The sequence below is a fragment of the Thunnus maccoyii genome, chromosome 18 (assembly GCF_910596095.1).
Source record: "Thunnus maccoyii chromosome 18, fThuMac1.1, whole genome shotgun sequence".
In the NCBI taxonomy this organism is placed as follows: domain Eukaryota; kingdom Metazoa; phylum Chordata; class Actinopteri; order Scombriformes; family Scombridae; genus Thunnus; species Thunnus maccoyii.
The window spans coordinates 26,886,938-26,913,732 of NC_056550.1; the positions used below are offsets into that span (position 1 = coordinate 26,886,938).

Genomic DNA, 26,795 nt, shown 5'->3' on the forward strand with positions numbered 1-26,795 from the left:
TGCTACAGCTGAAAGGTGAGCAGCGCAGCGTCTGATTAGGACATGAATCTAAAATGTAATTAAAGAGTGAGCGGACTTGTCTGTGACCTGACGAAAGGACTAACTAACAGCACAATCAGTATTCCTACACCTTCCTACTGCACACACACCAAAATGTCAATTAACCAGAAAATCCCTATCGCCACGCTTCCAGTCTATTAGATTGTAATGGAAGAGATTCATTTTAAAGAGGCTTCAGGTGGTTCCAAATTCCTTTTCTTGTATTTTCAGTTCGCAGTCCCCACTCTCACTGTCTCAGCAGTCTTTCATTATTCCCCCCTCTGTGCAGCCAGCAGCTCTGCAGTCTGTTTAATCAGTGATCCCATGTCATTCGGGGCTAATTGCGACTGTAATGAGTATGAATGGTTTCGTGAAACAGCGGCTAACGTACCATTACTTCTGCAGTTGTGACTCTGTCTGCATTAGTCAGCTGTATCTGCCAGGTGCAGACTGGACAGGTGAGAGGAAGCCAACTTTGAGAAAAAGTTTAATACAACTTCTTTACTTTAAAAGGAACCCGAATAGATTGATGGAATTGACCTCAATTTAATCACATACAAACAAATATGCTAACCCAAGAACTGTCTTTGTCCACACTTTATTATCTGACCTGCAGCTGTGGAGATCAGACTACATAATGTTTTTGTCAGAGTCATAAATTCTTGCACTGACTTGGCCAAGAGTCCCAACCAACTTACCCATCAGGACAGAGGTGACGGGTAAGAGACCAACTTCACTGTTCCACCTGACGGCACCGACAACTTGTTTCCGTATGTAATCTGTGTTGTCTGAATGAAAGTGAAGCTGGATCCTTTCATGGTCACTGAGCGGTGAAGGTGGACTCAGTCAGCAGAAAGAAAGTGTGTGTGTGTGTGTGTGTGTGTGTGCGTGCACAGAGGGTAACATCTCTTTACACAGTTGAAGACAAATCTAAGCTCCTTTTGTTCAATGACAAACAGAGGCATAAAAAATCCTGTCACGTTGGGTCTTTTTGTGGCAACATCATGACACACAACACAGAATAAAACAAACTGTCACACCCGATGCTCCTTTTGTTCCCAACACCCAAAGGTTGGGCCATTATTGGGCATTAATTTGAGGGCAGCAGTCCCCCTAGTTTTACATTATTTCATCGAAATAATGGATCATTATCCGCTTACAAAGCTGGAGATTTATTGTATTTTCATACAGCAAATCAAATCTTTGCATGAAGCGATGAGGTGTCGTTCTATCATCGGCAGAGCAGACGGTCACACTGAGCCTGATTGCATCCTGCTACACAACACAAGAGCCACAGACTCTGAACAACAACCCACATTAGCTTTCCTGCTAAAGTCTCTTTCTTATCTAACTTACAAATATGAGCATGTCTTGACCTGCACGTTAGCTTCTTGAACAAGCTACTAAATAAACATTCATCGCTCACATCAGTTAGCAGGCTAGATAGCTAATTAGCTGCTCAGCTGCAGCACATTAAACAGCATGTAAACATACCTATTAATGTCACTTTGGACCTGTTAGATGCTGGTTTGGTTGTTGATCTTCAAAGTCCCTGTTAGCGACACGCTGTCTGTCCATGACTTTTAGCTACAGCAGTTTGTTTACTTTGTCTGCCTTTATACGGTGTAACACCAGTAGCCTGCCAGCTAATGTCAATCAAACACAGACACCAACACGCCCCTTCACCTGCTGTCAAACACAGACACCGACACACACCCCCAGCTGCTGTCAGTCAAACACAGACAAAGACACACACCCCCAGCTGCTGTCAATCAAACACAGGCACAACACGCACCCCCAGCTGCTGTCAATCAAACACAGACACCGACACACACCACCAGCTGCTGTCAATCAAACACAGACACAACACACACTCTCCAGCAGCTGTCAATCAAACACAGACACCGGCACACACCCCCAGCTGCTGTCAATCAAACAGACACTGACATGCTCCCCAGCTGCTGTCAATCAAACAAACACCGACACGCCCCTCCACCTGCTGTCAAACACAGACACCGACACACTCTCCAGCAACTGTCAATCAAACACAGACACTGACACGCCACCCCAGCAGCTGTCAAACACAGACAACAACAACCCCCCCCACCACCACCAGCCGGCTGAGATAAAAAGGAGCGCTTGATTAAATGTACTTGATGATTAAATGTGATTTCAGTTGGACTTTAACTGAATGAATTTTGTAAAACTTTGTAAAAGGAAAAACACCAGCAGCAACTACTGCAGACACACACCTAGTGGATGAAACTGTATGGTTTTTTTTTAAGGACTAAAAATTTGCTGCTGAAAGGTGAAAACAGTGTTGTTACTATGAGGAGAAAAAGTGAACTTTCTGCAAACTAAAGCCTCTTCTGCTCTCATTACTGCTGTTCAAACGTCCTCACAGTATCAAGCTTAGCTGCTTACGAGCATCTTCATCAGTCGTGCCAGATTGTACTGATGTAATGAAGCAAGTAAGCCTCACTGACAGCATGACTGTTTTTAATTTAACCTTTAATTGCCCAAGTGGCCCTCTCTATCTCGATACAGAGGAGACAGCAGCGGGGCAAAAGATAACACAAAAGATTTACAGATATACTATCAGTACATTCATGATTAACAAAGGTTTAAAAGTTCAGTGAAGTCAGGACCTGGACAGACAATCAGACTTCTACAAGGTGGCTCCTCAAGGATGGATGACTGATATAAATAAAATGAAATAACACAAGTAGATTAAAATATGTTTATTACTGAAACAACAAAACAGATGTGAAGGAGCAATATAATTAGATATAAACGATCTAAATAAAATCTATAGTCTAACTAGTTTGTGAAAGACTACAAGTACAATGACTCTGACATCCTTTTCAGGCTCAGAATAATATTATAGGACATAATAAAAATAATAATAATAATAATAATAATGACTAAGTGGCTGTATGATTTCCTGAATGAGCCAAGATGCATTTGAAGAAAATGGGAGGAAAGGAAAAGCCTTTGTTAGCCATTGTTCAATGTAATTAAACACAAATTTAATCAAATATATTGTAATTGTGTCAATGCAAAGTATTGTTAACCTTCACACAACCAACTCTGTAATCAAGTTATTCACATTTCTACCCTGTAAAACATCAGAAATCAAACTGAGTTCCCAGCATGCATTGTTTGAGACTTAAAACTCTCCTAAGACTCTTTTTTTTTGTAGTTTTCTTTTCATAGTAATGGAAACAATGCAAATCATGATGGAAATTAATATCAAATTTGGTCCCTTCCCCTGTACACTTCTAATTTAATAATGTCACTGAGAGCAGTCTTGCATAATGACTTTGTGTTAACTCTGCAAAAACTACTTTTCTTTATGTTAAATGAAAAATGGATCCTTCAAACTGTAAATGGGAAATAAATCTGATTGTAACCCTTTGTCGTGACTACTACTTGAGTTAACTTATTTCAGTTTTACAGTTTTACTTTCACAGCTCATGAGACGACTTTGAACTAATTATTGAACTTAAGTTCAGTTTACTCACATTTTTAAGGCAGCAGCAGAACTTAAGTTTTAAGTCAAACTAGCTTAAAACATTACAGTTTACCATCCATCCTCTACGATGTGAACGCGGCACTAGCGAGACATTTTCTGGCATCTAACCTTCTTAATTTCTGTCACGGCTCTGATGATGATGACACAGCATTGACAGCTGTAATTTTCTTCAGGTCCTCTAATATATAATAAAGGTGACAGTTTTGTGAGTGAAAGTCGTCCACAATTAGGGGGTGTCGATCTTGCTAATGACGAACTCTCCATCACCTACTCGTGAACAGGTGGTGTTCATCAAGTTGAAACCAGTGATTAAGAGAGTTTGGTGAATCTGACTTAGGAGAGCTTTTGCATAATAATTATGACCCGTTGTCTCCCTCTCAGGAGGAACGTGATGTTTAAACTACAGCAGAGATATTTTAGAAGGATGCATAATAAGCAAACTGATAAATTATTGCTGGATAGTGTGTCCGCATTGTTCAGACAAGCAGAAAAGCTTCCTATCATCGGACAATTTAACACCAGAGATGATTAAAGCCAATTAGTCGACCCTCTGTCCATGATGACAGGTGACAATCTTCAGAATATCTCCAATAAAATCATCAATGCAGCTTTAAAAGTATCTCAGAATCAAACAGAGTGGAGGAACATCCTTTAAATTTGAGGCCAAATTATCAAAAACAAACATTTTAACAACTTACAGTAAAGTTGTCAATTGTGGGAATCAAACCAGCAACTTTCTCACTACAATCCAAACATCTGCCCCCCTACACCAGTCAGACCAGCTGATCTACACTAGTGCAGACTTTCCTGAAAGATGCCAGATATAAAAAGTAAATGTACTGAATGTGTGTTGTCGTTCAGTTAAATGTCAGCCGTCTGTTGTTGTGGTGGATGTTTGGGTAGGTGCAGAAAGCACAGGGGACATATCCTGTCTCATGATTCAAGTCAGTTGTTACTTTTTCAAAATTCAACAGATGCCACTGTCTCTAAAGTGTCAGTCGTCTAAACCATAAAAAACAGGAGTGGACAGATGGAGAAAATGTCGGCAGTGAACACTGTTCATTGTCAACATGCTGTCTTATACAGTATACAGTGTGCAGCATTTGGTTTCTTTGTTGTATCTGCCCTCAATTCAACTTGTAATTAAAGCATGAGGCAGGAGTTGAATCCCATTGTCCAGTTTGTTGTGCTTTATGCACTCAACCAACAGTTGCCACAGCAACGAAAATAAGATCCAGGTTTGATTGTAATAAACCACAATTTTCCTTTAAAAAGGATTTAGATTTCCAAAACATCCTCTAAATTAAAACGACAAAATACGCTGGTAGTCCAGAATGACACATGGAAATGTTTAGCCCTTTTCTGTAGGACAACAGTTGTCATGACTTCCAAAACACAAAAATCACTTGGTTAGGTTTAGGGAAAATGTGGTTTGGGTTAAAATGACATTACAACAATAATCACTTGGTTTTAACATGCAATGTTGTTTTGCTCTTCCAGGTAGCAACTAGAAAAAACTGTTTATTCAAGCTCAAAACATCAATATATTCTCTATTTTATTACTTCAGACTTTGACTTTGCGTAAAAGCACTTTATAAACTCTCTAGATGTGACTTAAATACATAAAGACTAATGTTTAAGACTTACTGAGCCTGAAAGCTGATTGAAATCCAGTTGTGTTCTGATCAGCCGGGAACATTTTTGGAAGTTAATGAATGTTAATTAGTGATGGTTGGTGGCTCTGTGTCTCTATCATCTCCTCAGGATGTGCTGCCGCCGCTCTCTGCTCCTCTCGCATGTCCTTAGAGCAAACATGAGAGGTGGTTTGAAGGAGTTTTTTTGTTCTATTAAAGGCAAACAGTAACAGAGAGAGTGGCGTCACAGAAGAAGAAGAAGAACGTGGATGGATGAATGAAAGAGGGAGGGTAAAATGTCACGCTGTAAAATGTTAATTAACGTAACTCTCTGCTCAGTGACATCAAAACCCTCTTTATCCTGCAGGGCCATAAAGATGAAGATGGTTGGGACCGATCAGATTGAGAGGAAATTTTAGTTTATATGAGACAACCTGCAACTATTGGATGGATCGCCATGAAATGTTCAGACATTCATGTTCCTCAGAGGATGAATCCTACTGACTTTAGTGATCCTCTGACTTTTTCTCTAGCGCCACCATGAGGTTCTCATTTGTGGTTCAGAGTGAAATATCTCAATAAGTATTGGATGTAAATTCAGTTCACAAAGTTCAAGGAGCCCAGAAGATGAATTTTCATGACTTTGGCGATTAATTTACATTTCTTCCAGCGCCACCAGCTGGTCAAAGTTCTCACCTATCTTCCAGTGAAATATCTCAACAACTACTTGATGGATTGGTTTGACCTTCCTCTGAGGATGATCCCTCTGACTTTGGTGATTCTCTCACCGTCCCTCTAGCCCCACGATGACGTTGAACATTTCCATTCATAGTAAATTCTCACCAACTATTGGAAGGATTGCTGTGTCGCCCTCAGGATAACTTGTAATAACTTAAGTGGGCTGTGAGGGGCTGCATAAAGGACCAGTATAACTAGACATCATGCAAGATATTCCAGTAGAGCCCCAGAATATAAATATAGAGCTGGAAATGTGCAGAATATGTCATCTTTAGGCTGTGTCCCAATTACATACTACATCCTAATTGTATACTACATACTACTTTTCATAGTAGGGGAGAACGGGGTAAATAGAGACACCTCCTGTATCTAGGTAACCATAAGCAAGAGTAATCATGTGACCACAAATTAAGAAAGGATAGTTCACATTACTCGAGAGAGTGGTCAGTAAAACATGCCAAGTGAATTCATCATGTTACTAAAGTTATCAGTCTTGTATCTTAATTAAAAAAAGATAAGTTTTGGACATTATTACATGTTAATTTAAGTCAGTGTAAGCTACAAAACAAGGTCATAAAGTTAGCATAATTGTGGATCTGAGCCACTGTATGAAACAGTTTTGTCAAAATGGAGTTTGTGGGGTAAAACCAAGCGGCAACCTCCAGGGCTGTAAAATGAAGCCAATGTGGAAGTGCCAAAAACTGCAGTTCCTCGAACGGCCACTTGAGGCTCCAAAAGAGAGTCAATCCCCATAGACCCCCATGTTAAAATGCCCAACTTTACAGCAGAAATAAACATGTTTACAGCCTGGTACAAAAAACAGTTTTGGTCTCTGTAGCTAATTTCCTCTTTCATAACTGTACGGGGGTGAATTTTTTTATAACTCGCCCGTTTAAATTTGATTAAGCCGTAAAGTTATGCATAATGAAGTACATGGCTGCTTTGAGTGACAGGTTTGCCAGCCGCTAGGTGGCTTGTTTCAGCCATTCGGCCCGCCTCTTTGCCCATTTTTGATTGGCTGGGAGTTAGACAGAGTCACGTGCTGCCAAGATGGCGACGGCCGGAGCGGCTCGCTTTGAGCTTCAAAACCGCTCTTCAGAAACCAACGGGTGACGTCACGGTAACTACGTCCATATTTTTATACAGTCTATGGGTAAAACGTGCCAGTGATGTTGGGGCAAGTTGAGTCAATGGCTCAATTTACCCCCCAAATTATTTCCTGATATTCTAGAGACTAGAGACACTGTTCCTGTTAATGTTTGATCCCTGTTACAAGTGTTACAATGTTGATGAATAAATACCTAATTTTTGACTAGTTTAAACCTTACCCCTACCTACGGGTAAGTTGTGCCATTGAACTAATTTTTTTTGATGGCTCATTGTTCTTAAACCATAATAATTAGATAACTTGTCTTAATTTCCAGGGGTACACAACAACCTGAGGTATATATAGTAACCGTTATTTGAAACAAATACACTTTCATTTTGCAGTAAAATCATCATATGTAAAAAGTGCCTCATGTTACCCCGTTCTCCCCTATACTGTTTTTTGCAGTCAGTATACTAGAAATCAATGTACCATATTCTTGTATACTTGCAGGAAATGATGCAATACGTGTGCCGTGCAAAGGAAATCAAACTATGACTTCAGAATGCAGTTAAATGGTTAAAGCTAAAGTTTTTTTTTTTTTCCAAATATTCACTAGTTGTTTTCTGAGGTGTTCCTGGAGCTGTTTCACCACCGCCCACTACTACCTTTTATTTTTGTCCAGCTGTGAGTAGCTCCTCCATTTCCTTTGTGCATTTGCATACTTTTGTCCCTTTTCCAGTGTGAACAACACTACATACCTGCTTAGAATTAGTACTTAGTTTGGGATTTAGGACACAGTTTCACAGTCTTGTTTATCAAAACTTTAATCCCACGAAACAGAGCTGAAATATATACAACCTACATAAATAAGCATATAAACAACTAAACTATGTATATTGGCTTCATTGATTCGAAATACATGTCTGGATTTCTAACATTCACCGTCGTGAATTTTGAATTTGTTCAAATCATTTGGCAAACAGATTCATGAATAAAACATCGAGCTAAGCAGGAAATCCACCATATTTGCTCCTGAGGGGGGGCAGCAGCATAAACACACACCAGCAGGGAGATAAATAGATAAACAACAATATCAATATATATGATCAGTGAGATATCACAACTCTGTTGCTAAGCTACGTTAGCCGGCTGCTGGCGTTAGGTTCATATGTAGCTTACAGACATGAGAGTGGTATCAGATCAGTCTTCTCATCAAACAACACTGCAAGAAAGTGATGAAGTGTATTTCCAAAGATGTTGAACTTGAATGATGAAGAATGATGAAGGTGTAAAGTGATCTACTTTTTAACAGGTGCAACTAAGGAGTCAATCACGAACAGAGGGTATCAGAGTCCAATCAGGTGAAACATGATCCTCTTTACAGAAATATCAGTTTAATATTTCTTTCATGCACTTGTCATGATTTGATCACTATTCATACTCTTTCTGAGGGTCATAACTCCAGGGATATCAATGCAGTTTTCCTAATTTTGTCTGAGGGGCCCCACAGTGTCAGATTTTGAAAACTCATGTGATTAGAGGAATAAGTTTATTGTCTTCCATCTTATGTACATAACTGCAGTGATTGTGTATTGCCCCGTGAGCTCTGCCAAAATACATCTAAACACAGCAGTTATCTGGTTCAACGCTTCTGATGCAGGTTTGAAGCTGCTGCGCTGCTGATGAGCGAGCTGCTTCTGCTCTGCGGCAGGTGTAGACAGAGTGTTACAGCGTGTCTTCACCAAAAGCGATTGGTTGTGAGTTCGGCTTAAACGGCAACTACCGCCACTTGAGGCTGAAGTACCTGCAAGTGCCGCCGACGGTCGCTAGATGCTCCAACTGACTCCCATTCAAAAAGCCTCAACTTCTCTCTAGAAATACTGAGTCAATCACTGTTTTCAATGAGTCATTCTGGTCTTAATCTCTAAATTCAGACCCTCTAATAAGTGTGCTGGTGGTCATTTTTGAAATTATTGTTCCGTTAATAAGATTTGAAGACTTATAGTAGCTTTGATGACTGCTGTGTGGGTGCTTAGTGACAGCTGTGATTTACAGTTGGTTGGTCCAGGACTCACACTGAGTCGGACTACTGTCACAATATTTCACTCACTTTAATGTTACTTTATTATGATGCCTGCCCTGTTAGCACAGTTTAGCTAAAGTAGCTAATGTTAGCCTAAGTGTGCAGCTCTCGGTGTTCCCAGTAAGCTAGCGTTAGCTTGAGTCCAAGTTAGTAGGGCGTGTTTCTAAAGCATGAAAGGCAACATCCCGCTGTCCTTATTTGGAAGGTCCTGACTCCAAACGGACAAGATGGCGCCGACCATCAGCTGCAACTCTGGGCTTCAAACCCTAACCCACAGAAACCAACAGGGCACGTCACACCTCGCTACGTCCATCTTTATATAGAAGCTCCAAACTCACCAGAGACTCAGGAGCCAGACATTTCTTTGGTCTCTGTTTACAGCGGCTGAGGTTTTTACGTTGCGAGGCAGCTGCATTCATGAGATCATACGAGAATCCATCTTATCAGGCTTCAAGTTATGCGCTTGTGTCCAAACCACCAGTGGTTCAGTCCCATCAGCGTCACGAATCCAGCTGCCTCGCAATGTAAGACGGTGATAGATGGTGATATAGAGATGGACCATCCAATCACCTGCCAAGTATTTTTTTGAAAGTGTCCGCCCTTTTCCAGTTTCCATGGACGACTTCTCAGATGATTCTGGTGGGTCAGTCCACCTTAAGCGAGCCTGGTCAGGTTAGGCTAACCTATTGTCGCTAACTTCACTTTTCCAGCAGTTGGGGAAACAACAGATGAGACTTTGTCTTAAGAAGCTGCAGCATTTATTAACTGACACGCTGTAGTCTGTTCTGTACATTTACTGCCAGACAAACAACTTACTGCGAACCTTTTCCTCTGCTCCGCTCGCATCACCGTCACTTTTCTGCCGTTCGCTCAACTCGCTCAACCACACACATTACGCACTACCCTGAAGCAGCTACGCTACTCTTATAACAGTATTCACATAGAAGAATGAGGAGAGGAAGGATTCTGGGGTTTGATGCGTTAGTCAATGACTCAAAACTATTCCACAATAATGTAGAGTGTTATCGTTCTCACACAGTATGTGAGTGAAAATCACTAGTAGCCCATTGATATTAATGATCATGTGAAATTTTAGCAGAGGCGCTCATAATCTATAGCAGAAACACCGGATGCTGAATGTCAGCACAAGTTTATAACAGCTTTAAACTCCTAACAGAACACACACAGCTTTAATTTATCTCACACACAGCTTCTCACATCCTTCAGGCCCCATTTCTCTGTGTCTTACTAAGCTGTTTATTTACTTTTACACGCTGCCAAAACACGTCTAGACACAAACATCTGACGTCTGATGCACTACTCTTGCTCATTTAGCATCACTGTCTCTCTCTCTCAGAGAAGCATTGATTGTTTTTTTAACCGTCCACCAGTAGACGAATGTTAAGCTTCAACCTCTCAAATAGATAAAATAACAGAAACAGTTACAATAAATATTAATACTGACAAATCTGTATCAGTCCGCCGCTGAAAATAGTCCCTGACAAATGCACAGTTTCCTCCTGTTTGATTGTTTGCAAAAAACAGCTGTTTTATCATCTTATGTCTTCAATAAGAGCTTGGAGCAGAGAACAACAGACAGTAAAGGGAAGTCAGAAAGTATTGACAAACTATATTATTGGTTTGGGTTTTGTTGACAATAAACAAAAGTATGAACCAGCTTTTTCCTTTAATAGAACTTAATGAAAAGTGACACGTGGGGCTGCAACAATCATCATTATTAATTCATTTGCTTTTCTGGATGAACAAATCCTCAAAAAAATCACAATTCACAATATTCCAGAGTCCAAGGTGAAGTCAAGGTGAACTTCAAATGTTTTATTAGACCAACGGTCCAAAACTAAAAATAAATAAATAAATAAATAAATAAATCCCTTTACTAAAATACAAGTCAAGGAGAGCAGAAAGCAGAAGGCATTTTCGCTTGAAAAATGAACCATTGAATGATTTCCAATTAATTTTCTGTCACAAACCAACTATTCTTTCCATCTTTAAACCATCAGTTTCCATCTCTGATTGTTTAATTTCCCCCTTTTGTTTCTCTGCCAAGGAGCTGTTTTATATTCCAAGGAGAGTCGGACTCAGTTCAGTACACACGGTGTTCAGTGCGCCATAAACGCAACACGTCAACCTCTCAAACCCTAAAGCGGCATCCTGAATGTGTTGACAACGTACGTCATAAACTGAACAAATATAAACAACACTTTGATTGAAATTACGGCAATTTACGCACAGAAGGTTTTAATATTTGCGTGCGTAAAAATGACAGTTTACTGAATCATCTGATGTCTGCAGGATGCAAAAAAACTAAACTTCTGCTGATAAACAAGATGTTTATATTTGTTAATGCAGGTGATTAATCAAAGTAAATCATGTATCAGTTATTTTACAGCCACATCTGATCAGGTGATAATCGATCACTTTTGGACTTGTTCTTTGTTTTTAGGATTTTAAAGTGTCTTTAACTATAAAATCAGACCGGAACTCGCTTGATTTTGAGGGTAATGACTCCTGGATGGATGCACCCACCTGCCCCGTGGATGTTCTCCTCGCAAGAGTACCAGATGCCCGTGTGGAAGCGGCGGAAGAGGAAGCGGTCGTCCCCGGTCTCCCAGCTGTAGTGCACCTTGTTCTGGTCCGTCTCGTTCACGCCGTAGTCGATGCAGTTGTGGCGCCGCTGCTTGCTGCAGTTGGGCTTGGGGACGCGCTGGGTGCCCTCGCACCAGTACGTGGTGATGAAGGCGGTGGTGGAGAAGAACAGGGCCACCAGGTTCAGACCCACCGACAGCAGCGCGCGACATTTCCGCGTCGTCTTCATGATCTCAGTGCGAGCGGCCGCGTCACCGCATGCGGCGAGAAAGTTCATCCAAGAAAGGCGGCAGACGGAGGCAGGATCAGAGGAGAAGAGGCATGGCGCGGAAAAGACGCACAGAGGAATTACGCGCGTCTCCTCTTTCCTCCTCTTTCTGCCGGTTTGTCCTCAGAGCGCAGAGAAGTGACAGGTGGTCCGGATCCTCCGCGGGAAAAGAGAGAGAGAGACGTAAATTATAAATATGATCTTCCATCTACTTCAGCGTCACATCTGAAACCTTCCAGCCTCACCGACACAAGACGGTTCACTGTCAGAGAGCAGGACGCTCACTGAGGAGGCGAGATGCTGAGACCCGAGTCTCTCCCTCTCTCTCTCTCTCTCTCTCTCTCTCTCTCTCTCTCTCTTTTGCGTCATTACAGTGACCGGACTGTTCTTATAAAAAAAGGAAAAAAGACCCAGAGAGCTCACACCTCCACCAGGGCTGCAACTTTCACTATCGATTATTTTCCTTCATTCATTTTTTTTGCCCTATAAAATGTCAGAAAATATTTTTTAAAATTCCAAGAGCAGAATGTGATGCCTTCAGATGTCTTGATTGGCGGAGAAAGAGTCCAAAGATGTTCAGATTCCTGATCAATGACACAAAATATAAGCTGAGACCAAAGAATTTAAAACATTTTGCTTAAAAGTGATTTTGGATTAACAGATTATAAAAGTTGTTGCAGATTAAATGTCTGTTGTCTTTTTTAGTGGCCCTTTAATTCATCACGCAGAGTCCTTAATTGTCTGTTTTGGAACTTTTAGAAAAGAGCTGCAGAGTCTAAAATCCATTTATTAACAACATGTGCAGCTGCAGACTGGAGACGGTTTGTTAGAAAGTGAGAAACCCAAAAGTGTTTCTGGGTAAAGTATCAACATAACTCACTAAACACAAAGAATCACAACCTGGCAACTAACACTTGTTAAGCTGTGTTTAAAGGGACATATGATGCTTTTTGTGGTTTTCTGTTATTTATTTCCTGTTCTGATGTCAGAGGTTAAACATGGTCATGAGCCGACATCGTCTCGACGTGCAGGCTCATAAACGCCGTCTGTTCCTGAGCCGTTGTTGCTAAAATGTTTCCATTTGTTGTCATCATGTTGTTCACTCGCATATTTCAGATCTGATTTCATCTTGAATGTGTGCGGATGGATTTGAGAACATTTCGAGTAAAAGACAAGAAAAAGAAGTGAAATCCTGCTACTATAGTTTGTTTACGTAGCCTCTGGAGCCGGAGGAAGCTTCCTGAAGCTGACCAATCAGAACAGAGTGGGCTCATCAGGAGGCGGGGCCTTAAAGAGACAGGAGCTAAAACGGCCTGTTTCAGACAGAGGCTGAACTGAGGGGCTGCATAAAGGACCAGTAGAAGATAAATAAGGAGTTTTTAACTGGAAATCATGCAAATATATTCCAGTAGAGCCCCAGAATATAAATATAGAGCTGGAAATGTGCTTTTGTCTGTCGTCTGTTTCTTTTTTCTTTTTTTTTACCTGGTTAGTTTTGACACATTTTGATTAGAACGATGCTTAAAACTTTCCTTTTTGATAAAGCTTATAGTTACGTCCAGCCAGGCTTGGCTTGGACCAGCCTCTAGTTATGCTGCTATAGGCTTAGACTGCCAGGGGGGGACTTCCCATGATGCACTGAGCTCTCTTCCTCCTCCTCCTCCTCCTCCTCCTCCTCTCCATCTGTACACATTCATGCACCATTAATGCTTGTTACTAACTAGTTTTCTCGTCTCACGGGAGACCTTCGGCTGCCGACTATCCAGCTTGACGCCCACCACTGCTGCTATTATTAGTCATTTTTGCCCACTGCTACAGCCATTATTATTAGTCATATTCCTATTATTATTGTTGTTGTTGTTGTTGTTATTATTGTTGTTATTATGCTTCTCCTCCCTCCCTCTTTTATCTCTCAACTCAACCGGTCAAGGCAGATGGTCGCCCACCTAGAGCTGGTTCTGCTTGAGGTTTCTTCCCGTTAAAGGGGAGTTTTTTTCTCGCTCATGGGGGGAACGTTGGGTCTGTGTAAATTAAAGAGTACAGTGTAGTGAAAAGTGCCCTGAGATAAACTAGATAAGGAGTTTTTAAACTTTAAATCATGCAAAGATATTCCAGTAGAGCCCCAGAATATAAATATAGAGCTGGAAATGAGAAGAATATGTCCCCTTTAAATTCTGCTCTCACTCAAGCAAAGAGTAGATACGCTGCATCACCGCCCGGCCTCATATCTACATTATATCCACTTTATCTAAACTGGCTTTATAGGCAGCTTCACTTTAATGCCAGCCTCCTTAAAGATGAGTCCTCCAGGTTTACAGCTCTCAGGGAAACCCCCCCCCCCCCCCCGTCCTCCATGACAAGACCTCTCTGTTGTTTGTTTTTCCAGGTGTGACACGCTCGATGAATATGTAGAAAGCGGCCGGCCTTCTTATCGATCGGCCGGCAGAGAGCTCACATTTCCAGGCAGGAAAATCAGCAGCGACAAGGCCGAGACGCCCCCCCCCCTCCCCGCCCCCTCTGCACAGATCCATCACCTCTGATTTTATGGCCCCCACCTCCAGATCAATACAGCTGCATATATGTGTGTGTGTGTGTGTGTGTGTGTGTGTGATGTATGGCAGCACAGTCTGATTCAGAGTGACAAAGCACCTGAGGAGAGTCAATAAACAGAGCAGAAAATGCTGCGTTGATGAATGTGTGATAATGCTGTTGGATTTATCTGCAGTCAAACACTTCAAAATATTAACGTTTAAGACGTATAATGTCTCCGGTCTTCTTCAGCTCGTTATAACATCCAACATCAAGTCAAACACATGAACACACAAGAAACAGCTGACTGTGAGTTCGTCAGTGAAAGAAGTTGATTTTACATTTTGGTTTCAAATGTTACTCCTCTGGATTAAAAATGTTAAAAACTACAGGATACAACTGTGATTTTCTATATTTTTCATATTGTTGATCTACTTACAAGTATTGCGTTTGTATCCAAAAGTTTGTGGCTAAATTATCAGCGTAGTACAAAGTCAAAAAACAACACAGACGCAAACCTGGAAGCTAGAAAACTTTTTTTGGTTTATACACCACGGTCAACATCCATCTCCTTCTACCCATAATGCCTTGCTTGCATCTTGGAATAGATCATGGATGTATAAAGAGCACTGGATACAGGAAGAGCACCAGGCTTTGAAGCAAATAGCGCGCATAGCGGCTACAGCGTCGCGTGATGCACACTGGCCCAAAAAGACTTTTTCTCATAGACCTACATTGTGAAAGAGACGTCTGTAAATCAGCGGATACATTTTTCTGAGCGTCACACTATCAGAATTAAATCCGTTCGGTCCAATCACATTTTAAAAGTCTAGAAGAGCCACATGATCAAATTGTTTTATTCCCATTCAAGTTAGCTGGAGGGTTAAACTGGAAGTAGCCGACTCGGCCGGCGAAGTCACTAGTGGTCGATTTTTTATTGCTTCATGCGAGCGCTGAGCAACTTTCATAGGAATGAACGGGGCCCTGTCTTCAACGCTGTATCCAGTTCTGGTTATACATCCATGGGGTCGTTTTAGATGAACTGCGTCTCGACTGGAGAGTGGACGGGATCAGACGGCAGAGACGTTTTCCAGCAGCCTTCCAAGAATATACAGGAAGTCACAGAGATATTTACATCCTGTTAGATCTGATCCCAAGTTAATAACATGTTAGATCAATGTGTTCAAACCCACTAAATCACTGACTGATTGTCTTTTTAATGATGTTCTGTATGATACACTATAACCTATTAAAATGACCCGGCACCTTGTGATCATTAAAACTGTGTTTATTTATTATTAAAACCATAACCCAGGTGAACTGCTACCTGCTGGTCACCATGACGACCATAAATGAGCTGCTGGTCAGACTTGTCAAACTCATTCACATCTCATTCCCAAGATAAATAAATTCAAATAAGTTATTTTTATTCATTCTGTTGATCTTGTAGTGAGTTTATCTCCTGCACAAATGTTTATTTACTTTAAATTCAAGTGTAGTTTATGCAGATAAATGTTTAATTACTGAATGTTTTCTGCCTCTTTGGCTGAAAGTTTCTACAAAACGTCATGTTGTTGCTCAGCCAATCAGCTCTTTGATCAGCCACGTGTTTCCCATCATGCTCTGAGGTCTCTTAGATTAACAGCATCTCAACAGGATCAGTGTGAAAATGTTTTGTATTTTTCCAAAAACAGCTGTTGGAAAAGGATCATCTTATATTACAGTTTCTCACTCCTGAGCCTCCTGCATTGTTCTAAAATATTCTGAAAACTACTTTTATTATAAAATAAACTCTTGTTTACTGAGGCGGTGGCGGCGGCTCAGGAGGAAGGTAACCAGAAGATCAGCAGCTTGATCTCCAGTCCAAATGTCAAAGCGTCCTTGGGCAAGATACTGAACCCCAGATTGCTCCCAGAAGCTGTGCCATCGGTGTGTGTGAGTGTGAGTGTGTGTGAGTGAGTGTGAGTGTGTGTGAGTGTGTGTGAGTGTGTATTAGATTAGATCTCCTGATGAGCAGGTTGGCACTTTGCATGGCGACTCTGCCATCAGTGAATGAAGCTGTGTGTGAATGAGTGAATGTTTGCTGGTCCAAACACTAGAAAGGTGTTTTATAAATGCAGCCTTTCTCTTCTATTCAGCGGTAAATGTTGAGAGTTAGAACATGTTAATAGATCAGATGGAATATTTCACGCTTTCAAACAAAACCAGTGAGAATAAAAAGTATTTGAGTCGTTTTCTACTTTTACGTCGACATATAATGTTGGTTTTTAAGCTCCTAAAATAAAGCTGTGAATCACTTTGTCTGAGTGTCGACTGAATCCTCTTGGCTTGATAACACACACACACACACACACACACACACACACACACACACTCACACACACACACTCACACATTTTGCTGTGTAGTTGGATAGATGCCCCTGACAAGATTTCCCATTGGATATATGGGACCATCTGTGGGTTCGCCCCAGCTTTGTTTGCCGTCTGAATTAAATCCTGGCAGCAGCCAGTAGATCACGACGTCTGAGTTAACACGGCTCACTGCGGCAGCAGCCGGTAACGCGATACAACAACAACAACAACAACAACAACAACAACAACAACACACCAAACTTATCTTCACATACGTACTCTGGGTTTTTAATGTCTGGAGGACCAAACTTCAAGCAGCCTTTACAAGCTTTGTTTCGACGGAGTTGAGTTTGTTGTTTGTGTTTATTTCTCTTCCGTCTTCAGGTCACAGATAAGGTTGATGAATAACTGGCAGATTCTGTTTGTTGCAGCAGTTATAGAAACACTCCAGAAGAAAATAAAAACATTATGCCAACATTTGTAAGTTAGATGAAAAGATAAGTACAGTAAATAAACGTCTGGAGCCTGGATCTGTACCACGATAACCTGCTAGAAGCACCTCTGAAGTTCACTGATCAACACCTCGTATCTTGTTTGTTTAATCTGCACAAAAACCAGAGTGTAAAACAGACGTGTTGTAGCAGATTAAGAAATATATTCACAATTATTAATTTGGCAACAAATAAAGAAACATTAGTTTTATTCTGTCATAAAACAACCTGCACATAACACACTTTTTCCCACATATTCATGAAGAAAACAAACAAAAGCACAAAACATTTAAACCATAAACATGAAATATGCAGAAACAAACAGAATCAAGCAAACAGCAGATAAAACAAACTGTCGGCATAAAACTGAAGCACGACGGAATAAAAACACTACAAGTTAAAATAACTTGTTTCCACAATGAATCTTTGACGACTCGTCGACTCGTTCGACAGCTTTTATTCATCTGGAAATTTCTGTTTTGTTGGCAAATGTGTTTCTTAATTTGTTTGTATGTTATTTATTTTAACTAAATTCTACAAAGAGCCAAAAGATATTTAGTTCCTGTGTGAATAAGATATTAGATCCTTCTGCCTCTGTGTTGTCAAAGTGGTGAAGATGTGTTTTCTTTATTTGTTTGTATTTTCATAAGTTGCGTCGCATTGAGTTTATTCAGCCAAGGTGTGTGTGTGTGTGTGTGTGTGTGTGTGTGTGTGTTTCAGGTATTCACAGTCATGTTTTAGGGACTCGCCTCCCCTCATGGAAAGCAAGTCCCCTTTACGTAAATCATTAATTTTAGGGTGAAGAGTCGGTTTAAAGTTAAGGTTAGTTTATACCTTTATACCTTTATATTAAGGTTAGGGTTATGCATGTGGTAGTTATGGTTAATGTAAGGATAAATCTCCAGGAAATGAATTTAAGTTAATGTGACGTCCTCTTAAGTGATGGAAACACGACTCTGTGTGTGTGTGTGTGTGTGTGTGTGTGTGTGCGTGTGTGTGCACTTTCAGCTGGAGAGTGGAGTCATTTTCCCCTCTAATGGGAGTCCTAATAGGATCAGCAGAGTCTTATAACAGCCCACAGGACTCACTGTGGAACAGCGCTCACACACACACACACAATGTGGTCTCTTCACCACATTAACATTCACATTTTTATCAAACACACTCAGATATGATCACACAAAAACTGAAAAAATGGTGCAGAATCCCGTTCTGAAAGTGTATTTATAGGTTTTTTTATGTATGTAAATGAGCAGCATGTTATATCATGAAATATTGATTGTTTACATTCTTGTTTTTTAACTGCAGTTTAAGCAACAAGCAGCAGAAGAAGAAGAGAAGAAGAAATTAACATAAGAGAAGCTCTGAACTGGAAGATGCAGAAAATGGAACTTATTGGGGGAAAAAAATGACTTTTTTTTGGCAGAAATGTTGCAGAAACACAAAGAGTTTATGTGAAGATTAGGAATTCCTTGAGGGACCGACTTGCAAACACACTAACAATAAACACTCGATCCAAACTGCTGTTTTCCTCTTCAATCCAAAACTATTACTGTGAAAAATGTAGTATCCTGCGTTTGAGACAGACAGACAGATGGGAAAGAAGCAGCTCATCACACAAACATCTTCACCGCAGATTAACACGTCCGACAGCAAGCCATCAACATCTGGACTCCCTGCTGGACACGTCAGAGGTTCTCACTGCGGTTTCACATTTCTACCTGTCACTTTGAGTAAAACCCCGCTGTGTCATAAACACACACACACACACACACACACACACACACACACACACACACACACACACACACACACACACGGTGTCGGCAAGGAAACCCGCCGGCGGCCGTTAACCACAGCGCTGACATTCGACTGCTGTCAGCGTCTCAGAGCGACCTTGGCTGAAATTGAACCAAAGTGGATGTTGTGTTTAATCAAAGTCAGCGGTTCAGCTCCGTGTGGCTGATTCCAGGTTTCATGACTCGACACTGTGAGGGTTTCATTTCATTTCTATCTGTTATGTTTCTACTTCAAATATAAAAAAAACATCAGCTGCATAACGAGGAGATGTAGTTTTATGTCAAATCTATGTACAAGTAACTGAGGTTTATCTTTGATACTGACGGATATAATTCATGTTACATGTTTACTATAGAACTGATCAATACTAGAGTCGCAACAATAGGTTGATTAATCAATGAACTGCCGAATTAATCTTTGACTATTTTGTGATTAATTGTTTTGAGTCGTTTTTAAGAAGAAACGTCCAAATTCTCTGATTCTAGTTGATCAAATGTGAATTTTAAATTGAATATTTTCAGGTTTTAGATAAAAGAAAACATTTGATGACATCACTGTGAGCTTCAGGAAACACTGATCGACATTTTTCACCAATTTATGACATTTTATGGACCAAACAACTAATTGATAAATCGAGAAAATAGCTGATAATGAAAATAATTGTTAGTTAATCAATACTAATGAAAACACTACAATGATAACGACATTTGTTTTTAATTAAATGCTGTGTTATCGTCACTCAGCTGCTTAAAGCCACCAGAGGTCACTGATGAAACAGAAGAATCTCAGTTCCTGGTTCCACCGTGACATGAGAGACTCTCGACGGGGCCGGCTGACGCTGTCAGTAGGCTAGTTTTGTTGCCATGACGACGAAGGTGGCGTAACTTTAAGGAAGTAGTAACTTTAACCCACCACATGTTTCTCTAACTCTAACCAGACCTGAATCGCAGCACCGTCACATAAAACATCATTATTGTTTAACAGATTAGAAAACGCTGCTATGTGTCGTTCTGGAGTCACATGATCAAACAGCGTATCTGGTCGTTTCATTTGGAGGATTTGTTGCATATTTCAGATGTGATTCAGCTCCAACATGTACGGATGGGTTTGAGAAGTTGACATCTGAAGTAAAGAAGGAGAAAAAGAAGTGAAATCCTGCTACTATAGTTTGTTTACGTAGGCTCCGGAGCCGGAGGAAGCTTCCTGAAGCTGACCAATCAGAACAGAGAGGGCTCATCAGGAGGCGGGGCCTTAAAGAGACAGGAGCTAAAACGGCCTGTTTCAGACAGAGGTTGAACTGAGGGGCTGCATAAAGGACCAGTAGAAGATAAATAAGGAGTTTTTAACTGGAAATCATGCAAAGATATTCCAGTAGAGCCCCATAATATAAATATAGAGCTGGAAATGTGCAGAATATGTGTCCTTTAATTGTATTCATTGTTTAAATCAAATATTTGTCTTTAAATCTGCACAGAACCTGTTAGTTTTTATTTTGAGTGAGTGAGAATGGGCCTGTATTATTTAACTTAATTAGAGCTGCATCGCCAACCATTTTGATAATTGATTAATCATTTTTTGATGCTTTTATCTAAAGCGACTTGCAAGCGAGGCAAGACGATGCAGTTTTAGAGGACAGTGACTCAGAAAGAGCCGTGGTACAAATTCTCAAGAACAGACAGAAGGTTTATTTGTTTTGTTCTGTTTAAAAACTCCAGAACCGTTTTGTTCCAGCTTCATGTTTTCTGGGTTTTTTTTAGTCCTGTGATAGTAAACTGACTATCGGGACAAAAGAAAACATTTGTGGACATCCATCTTGGACTTTGGGGAATGGTGATCAACATTTTTCACTATTTTCTGACATTTTAAAGATCAAACTGATGGATTAATTGAGAAAATAATGAAAATAACCATTATTTGCAGACCTAGCTTGATGTTGATATAATATAATATTGTTAAAACTGATAAGTATATGTGTACATAGTGTATGCATGTTATATTGGGGCGCCGTGACAGAATAATGTCCTTTTGAAGCAGCGCTGCTCTGTAAATCACTTGTCTGTGTTCTCTGAGGAAAAAACTCTGATTCCATCTGCTGAACGGCACATTTCACCTTCTGTCAAAAACCAGACCAGTAGAAGATAAATAAGGAGTTTTTATCTGTAAATCATGCAAAGATATTCCAGTAGAGCCCCCAGAATATAAATATAGAGGCTGGAAATGTGCAGAATATGAGTCCTTTTTGTCTGATGCGTTTCTTTATTTTTTCATCTGCTTAGTTTTGACACATTGTGATTGGAAACAATGCAAAACACCTGTAAAAGCACTGACTATGAGAGAAACAAACACAACACTTGTAGCAGTAAATCTCCCTGAATATTGATGCAAACATGACGTCTAATTGATCAGATTTTGAAAACCACCTTCAGTATTAGTAATTTTCCGGTTTCTGTGCTTCTGTTAACACATTTATTCCTCAAATATCTTTAATTTGTTGATCTGTCACTCAGCAACAGACTTCCACCAGCTCCGATCAGTGCGGTCAATCAGTCCCATCGATCAATAACATCAAACTCTTCTTTTTATTTCGCTGCTTTACTTTTGCTTCTGGCTGTTCTGAATTCTTTTACCAGCTGCAGAAAGATCTAAATCCCTCTCCACCGTCGTTGGTCACCTCGTCGGGCTCGGCGCCATCTCTCACTCCATCACTGACACACTTCTCCAAAAAATAATGAGCAGCAGTTTCCAGTGAAAATAACCTGCAAATCAATTCCACGCTCAGCAGATTCCTCCCGGTTGTGTTTTTCCAATTAAGTGTGTGGATGGGTGCGCGGGAGGGGAGCGGTCTGACGAGAGCTAAGTTGTTTATTTTGGCCCCATAAATGACATTTATGCAAATCCTCCTCAGGATGGATTGCTGACAGCGGTGTGAGGAGCGTCTATGCCAACGTTTTAACAATTGAGTGTTGCCGCTCCGGACCTTTATAGTGTTGTGAGTGGGATTACGTGACAGAGCAGCTGGACTGCAGATTCCACGAGACGTCAGGAACCGTTTATTATTCTCCGAAATCACTGGAGTTTTCAACCAACAGCAGAAATTTAGAGTGAAAAGCTCTACTCGCATTTCTCACTGACGCTTAAGGTCACATCTTAAATATCTTTAAGTTTTCTGGTGGAGGAATGTGAGACGAAGTTATCTGTAGTCGTGTTTCCGTTACATTCGCAAGATAATTTTAAGCAAACTTAAGCGAAATTAGGTGCGTTTCCATTAACTGGTTTGAAAGGAATAAACTACGCAACACATAGTTTCACCAGTAGATGGCGGTGTAGGTTTAAATGATCCGCCAGTAAACAGCAGAAGAAGAAGGAGAGGTTGCCAACCGAGAACAAAACAAATAATTATATCACCGTGACGAGAGAAAAATGGAGAAAAGTTGTTGGTCTTTCATGTCAGCTGGTATCGGTCGTGCTTCAAGGTATCTGGAGATGCAAGAAGACGCCGAGACGCTGATCAGTCATGTGACTTAAACGTTCGCTATGTCATTATTTATTCGACAGATGCGTTTCCATCACCCATTTTGCGCATAAACTCTTTTTCGACATTTCCAAAATCCACCTCAAGCGAGCGTAAAAACTTTTTTGTGAAATTGAGGAAGTTTTTTCATATTTTGGTGTTTCCATCAAGCTTTTTTTGATCCAACACTTCAAAATGCGCATAAAAATACATTAATGGACACACGGCCTGTATCTGTTTCGGATTTATTATTCATATTGCAAGATTTTCTTTGTAAACTGGATAAAAACGAGGAGGCTATTGACAAAAAAATGGGCCATATTAGCTGAGTGAGCAAGTAGGTTGTGCAAAATAAAGTCAGTTTGAAGCGTTTATGAAATGAAATGAGAAAACAATTGATAAAAATCTGAAAAGCTCAACTTTGGTCCAACTGAATGCACTTTGTTGACGGTCCCTAACTTCAGCTCGACAGTTTCCGTCAGACTTCAACATCAAATTATAACGTAAGAATAAATAAACAACAGTCAGTCAAGCTTTACAAGTAATGAAAAGGTTGATGAGGTTGTAGGTTCAGTCTTCACTGTGCAGACAACAATCACCTGGAGGAAAGAACAAGAATCTGATGATAACGAGCCGAAATCTGTTATATTCTTTATGATTTGTAAACAGATTTACAGACGTCTGTCCTTCTGCTGCTGTAAAGAGTGAATTCTGTTTATTGTAGCAAGGTGTGTGTGTGTGTGTGTGAAGTCTGTGTGTTTATTAGATTTGGTTGAGAAGGAGCGTGACGTGTGTTGGTGAATATTACTGCAGATTATCTCCTCTTCTCTCCGCGTTCAGCATCCTGTCCTGTTTTTTCCTGTAAAGCTTCGGACTCTGGTCGGTTTTCAAATGTAATTTCATAAGAAAATGATCTCTCTCTCTCTCTCTCTCTCTCTCTCTTTCTCTCTCTCTCTCTGACTCTCTGCCAATCGTCTGTGTCGATGCGTGTCATGTGTTTTGCGAGTACGTACTCGGTGCCCACTGGGAAGCAGAAAGAGAGAGAGAGACGGACCGTAGCCAATGTGAACACAAAACTGCAATCAGAACCAAAAATACAGATTATGCTACAGCCAAACAATATATGGAAGCGAGTCCTGGCCCGCCGTCCTGTTTCTGGCGTGTTGGCCTTGAACAGGTGTCACTGATAGGTGGTGGAAACCTCCCACAACTTCTGTCTGAAAGGGAAATGCAACACTCATTCACCTTTTCACCTTCATCTTGTGTGTTTTCAACACTTTCAGCTCTTTATTGTTTCTGGATATTATTATCAAAGCAGAACTAGTGGTTGTGAGTGTTTCTTTGAGGAGGGGGGGGGGTGAGGGGGTGTTGGAAGTAGAGGACTCTCTATCTCTGGTGTTCAGGAGTTAAGTGTTTTCGGTTGATTGTTCTTTATATAGAGAGAGCTCACTGCCATCACACATGCTGCTCTGAGAGGAAGACTTTATGCCGAACTGCATCGTCAGCAGATTTGTCGGCCCATTGATTGTGAATAAATTCATCTAAAAGATTTTTTTTTTTTTTTTTTTTTAATAATTATGGAGTGCCACCTTTTTTTCCTGACTTTGTTCTGGAGAAAGTGCAGCCAGTGGTTTAGCATTAGTAAGCATGTCTGTGCTAAAGTCTGGTGTCTTCAAAATTAGTTATTGTTTATATAGGAGAAGCTTTTTTAAAAGCAATAATTTAAATTTCTCTTTAACCCTCCTGTTGTCCTCTCGGGTCAACAAGTGTCATTATGAGCTGTCATCAAAAAGACTGAAATGGTTTCAAAACAGCATCCTGGCTAGTATATTATGAATTATTTTTGATGGATTATGGCAGACTGGTATATGTAAAAGTTAAGTCAAGATACTGTTTCAGCCATTGGGCCCGCCTCTTTGCCCATTTTTGATTGGCTGGGAGTTAGGCAGCGTCACGTACTGCCAAGATGGCGACGGCTGGAGCGGCTCACTTTGAGCTTCAAAACCGCTCTTCAGAAACCAACGGGTGACGTCACGGTAACTACGTCCATATTTTTATACAGTCTATAGTTAAGAGGCACTCTAGAGGAGTTTGTAAGCGACTGGTCACCAATAGCAATATACTTGAAAGCGGAATGGTCAAGAGTTATAAGTATGGGAGTAACAAATATAACAGTTTTAGTACATACAAACAGCATTTTATAAATGCACCAGGTTGTGAATACTGCTGATTTTTGTTTTGTTTGTTTGTTTCTGTATTTGTGTTTGCTCTTGTGTTAAATTAAATACATTAAATTCATCATGTGGACATAAACACAACTCTAAATGAATGATAATGTTGCTCTGTAACTGCTGGATGTGAAAGTAGACAAAAGTCTCCCGTACTTTAAGTTCTTTATAAAACAGTGTTATGTCAGGACTTTGTGTTTGTTTGCTACTTGCGGAGTTCTTCTCTCCCCTTGTGGCCATTTAAGTTTGTTAATGTAGCGCTGACGGGAGGGAAGGTTGTCAAAGGTGTTTACTGACAGAAACAGATGGTGAACCTGAATGTTTTTTAAAGAAAATGAGATTAAAAAAAAAAGAGAAACAGAGCGACGGCAGTCAGACGGCTTGTTAATCCTCTCTGTGACCAGCCGGTGACTTCTGTAAGCTGCAGAGGAGATGTGTGTATGTGTGTGTGTGTGTGTTTGCATGAATATCAGTCCATCTGTCTGTCTGTTGGCCTGTGGACACACAATAACTGTAATCAGTGTGTGTTTGCAGCCAACACCCCAGCTCATCCCCACTTTTTCCTGATTTCCCCTCGGTAAAGAAGCAGTCCTGTGGCTGTGTGCTGACCTGCAACTCATTATACCCTCTGCTGAACCTCCTCTTCATGCTTCCCTCTCCTAATCTAATGGGACTCTCTGTCTGTCTATCTGTCTCCGGCAGCCATCCGTATCAGGGTTCCACCAAAATGAGTTTCTGAAGACCGTTGCCAGCGTTTTCATTATCTTAAACCATTATCTTATGCCAGAAGTTCCCCCAAATTACAACTATGTCTCTCTCAGAATTTTTATTCTTGTCCAAGTGGAAAAAGCCTCCGAAACAGCATTTAAACATATTAATATATGTATCAGTGTAACTTGGGGGCTCGTGAAAAGGGCATGTTCAGGCTGAGTGGAGGAAGTTAAACTGAACCGGTGTTACACAAACAAATGTAAAGTAATGATGATGCAAACTGAAATGTTGTCGATATAAAACTCAGAACAGTACGCCGTGGATGGTTTCGATTGGGTCCACGTAACTTTTATTAGTGTTATTAAAGCTGATGGGAGTTTCACGCACACGTACATACATAGAGCTACACATGGGGTTCAGTAGTTGCATTTGCATGGACATGATCTGACTGCAACTACTCCCAAAAAGCTCCTTAAAGGGGACATATCACGTTTTCTGTGATTTTCTGTCATCTACATACTGTTATAATGTTGGATTTCTATTTTAAAAATGGTCAAAGTTGCAAAACTTGAAGTGAACAAATGTAAAAATGCTTCCTGCAAGTCAAAACTCAGGGCTTCAACCTGCTCTGAACACTTCGTTTACAAAGCCACCTCTACTTCCTCCTCGTTATGACGTCAGATCGGTCGCACACGCCCACAAACGGCCGTATGGTCTGTAGTCTCTGTTGCTAAGGTGTTTCCATGTGTGGTTCACGTTGTTCACTCACATATTTCAGACCAGATTTCAGCTCAAACATGTACAGATGGATTTGAGAGGTTTCCGTTTCCAGTAAAGAACAAGAAAAAGAAGTGAAATCCTGCTGATTCACAATGTGGTATAAAGTCAAGAGGTTGTGATATGAAGCACAACAAGCTAGTGAAGCTGTAAACAGAACAGCGTTCCTGCACATGCTCAGTAGCGTCTGCCTTACACAGAACTACTCTCCCGAGACTGAAAACCATGGATGTATGATAAGAGCTGGATAGGGCGCCGCCGCTCAGCCTTGCAGCCAATTTTTCCCAGTGGCCACTCGCAGTATTGCAGCGAAAAATCCCCATGCGCCCTCATAGACCACCACTGTAAAAGAGACGCCTGTAAAACTGTTGACAGGACAACTCGAACTGCAAACAACATC

The 26,795-nt window shown here is 40.7% G+C and overlaps 1 protein-coding gene across 2 annotated transcripts in view; it reads right to left on the minus strand.

The window, feature by feature from the left end:
- Window positions 1-13,134, minus strand: part of gsg1l (gsg1-like) — a 46,424-nt gene extending 33,290 nt beyond the window's left edge. For both annotated transcript variants that reach the window (XM_042393343.1, XM_042393342.1), the window contains exon 1: window positions 11,667-13,134. In XM_042393343.1, coding sequence (XP_042249277.1) covers window positions 11,667-12,003 — 337 coding nt within the window. In that variant the 5' untranslated portion in view covers window positions 12,004-13,134. The remainder of the gene's footprint in view (window positions 1-11,666) is intronic.
- Window positions 13,135-26,795: the final 13,661 nt, after the last annotated feature.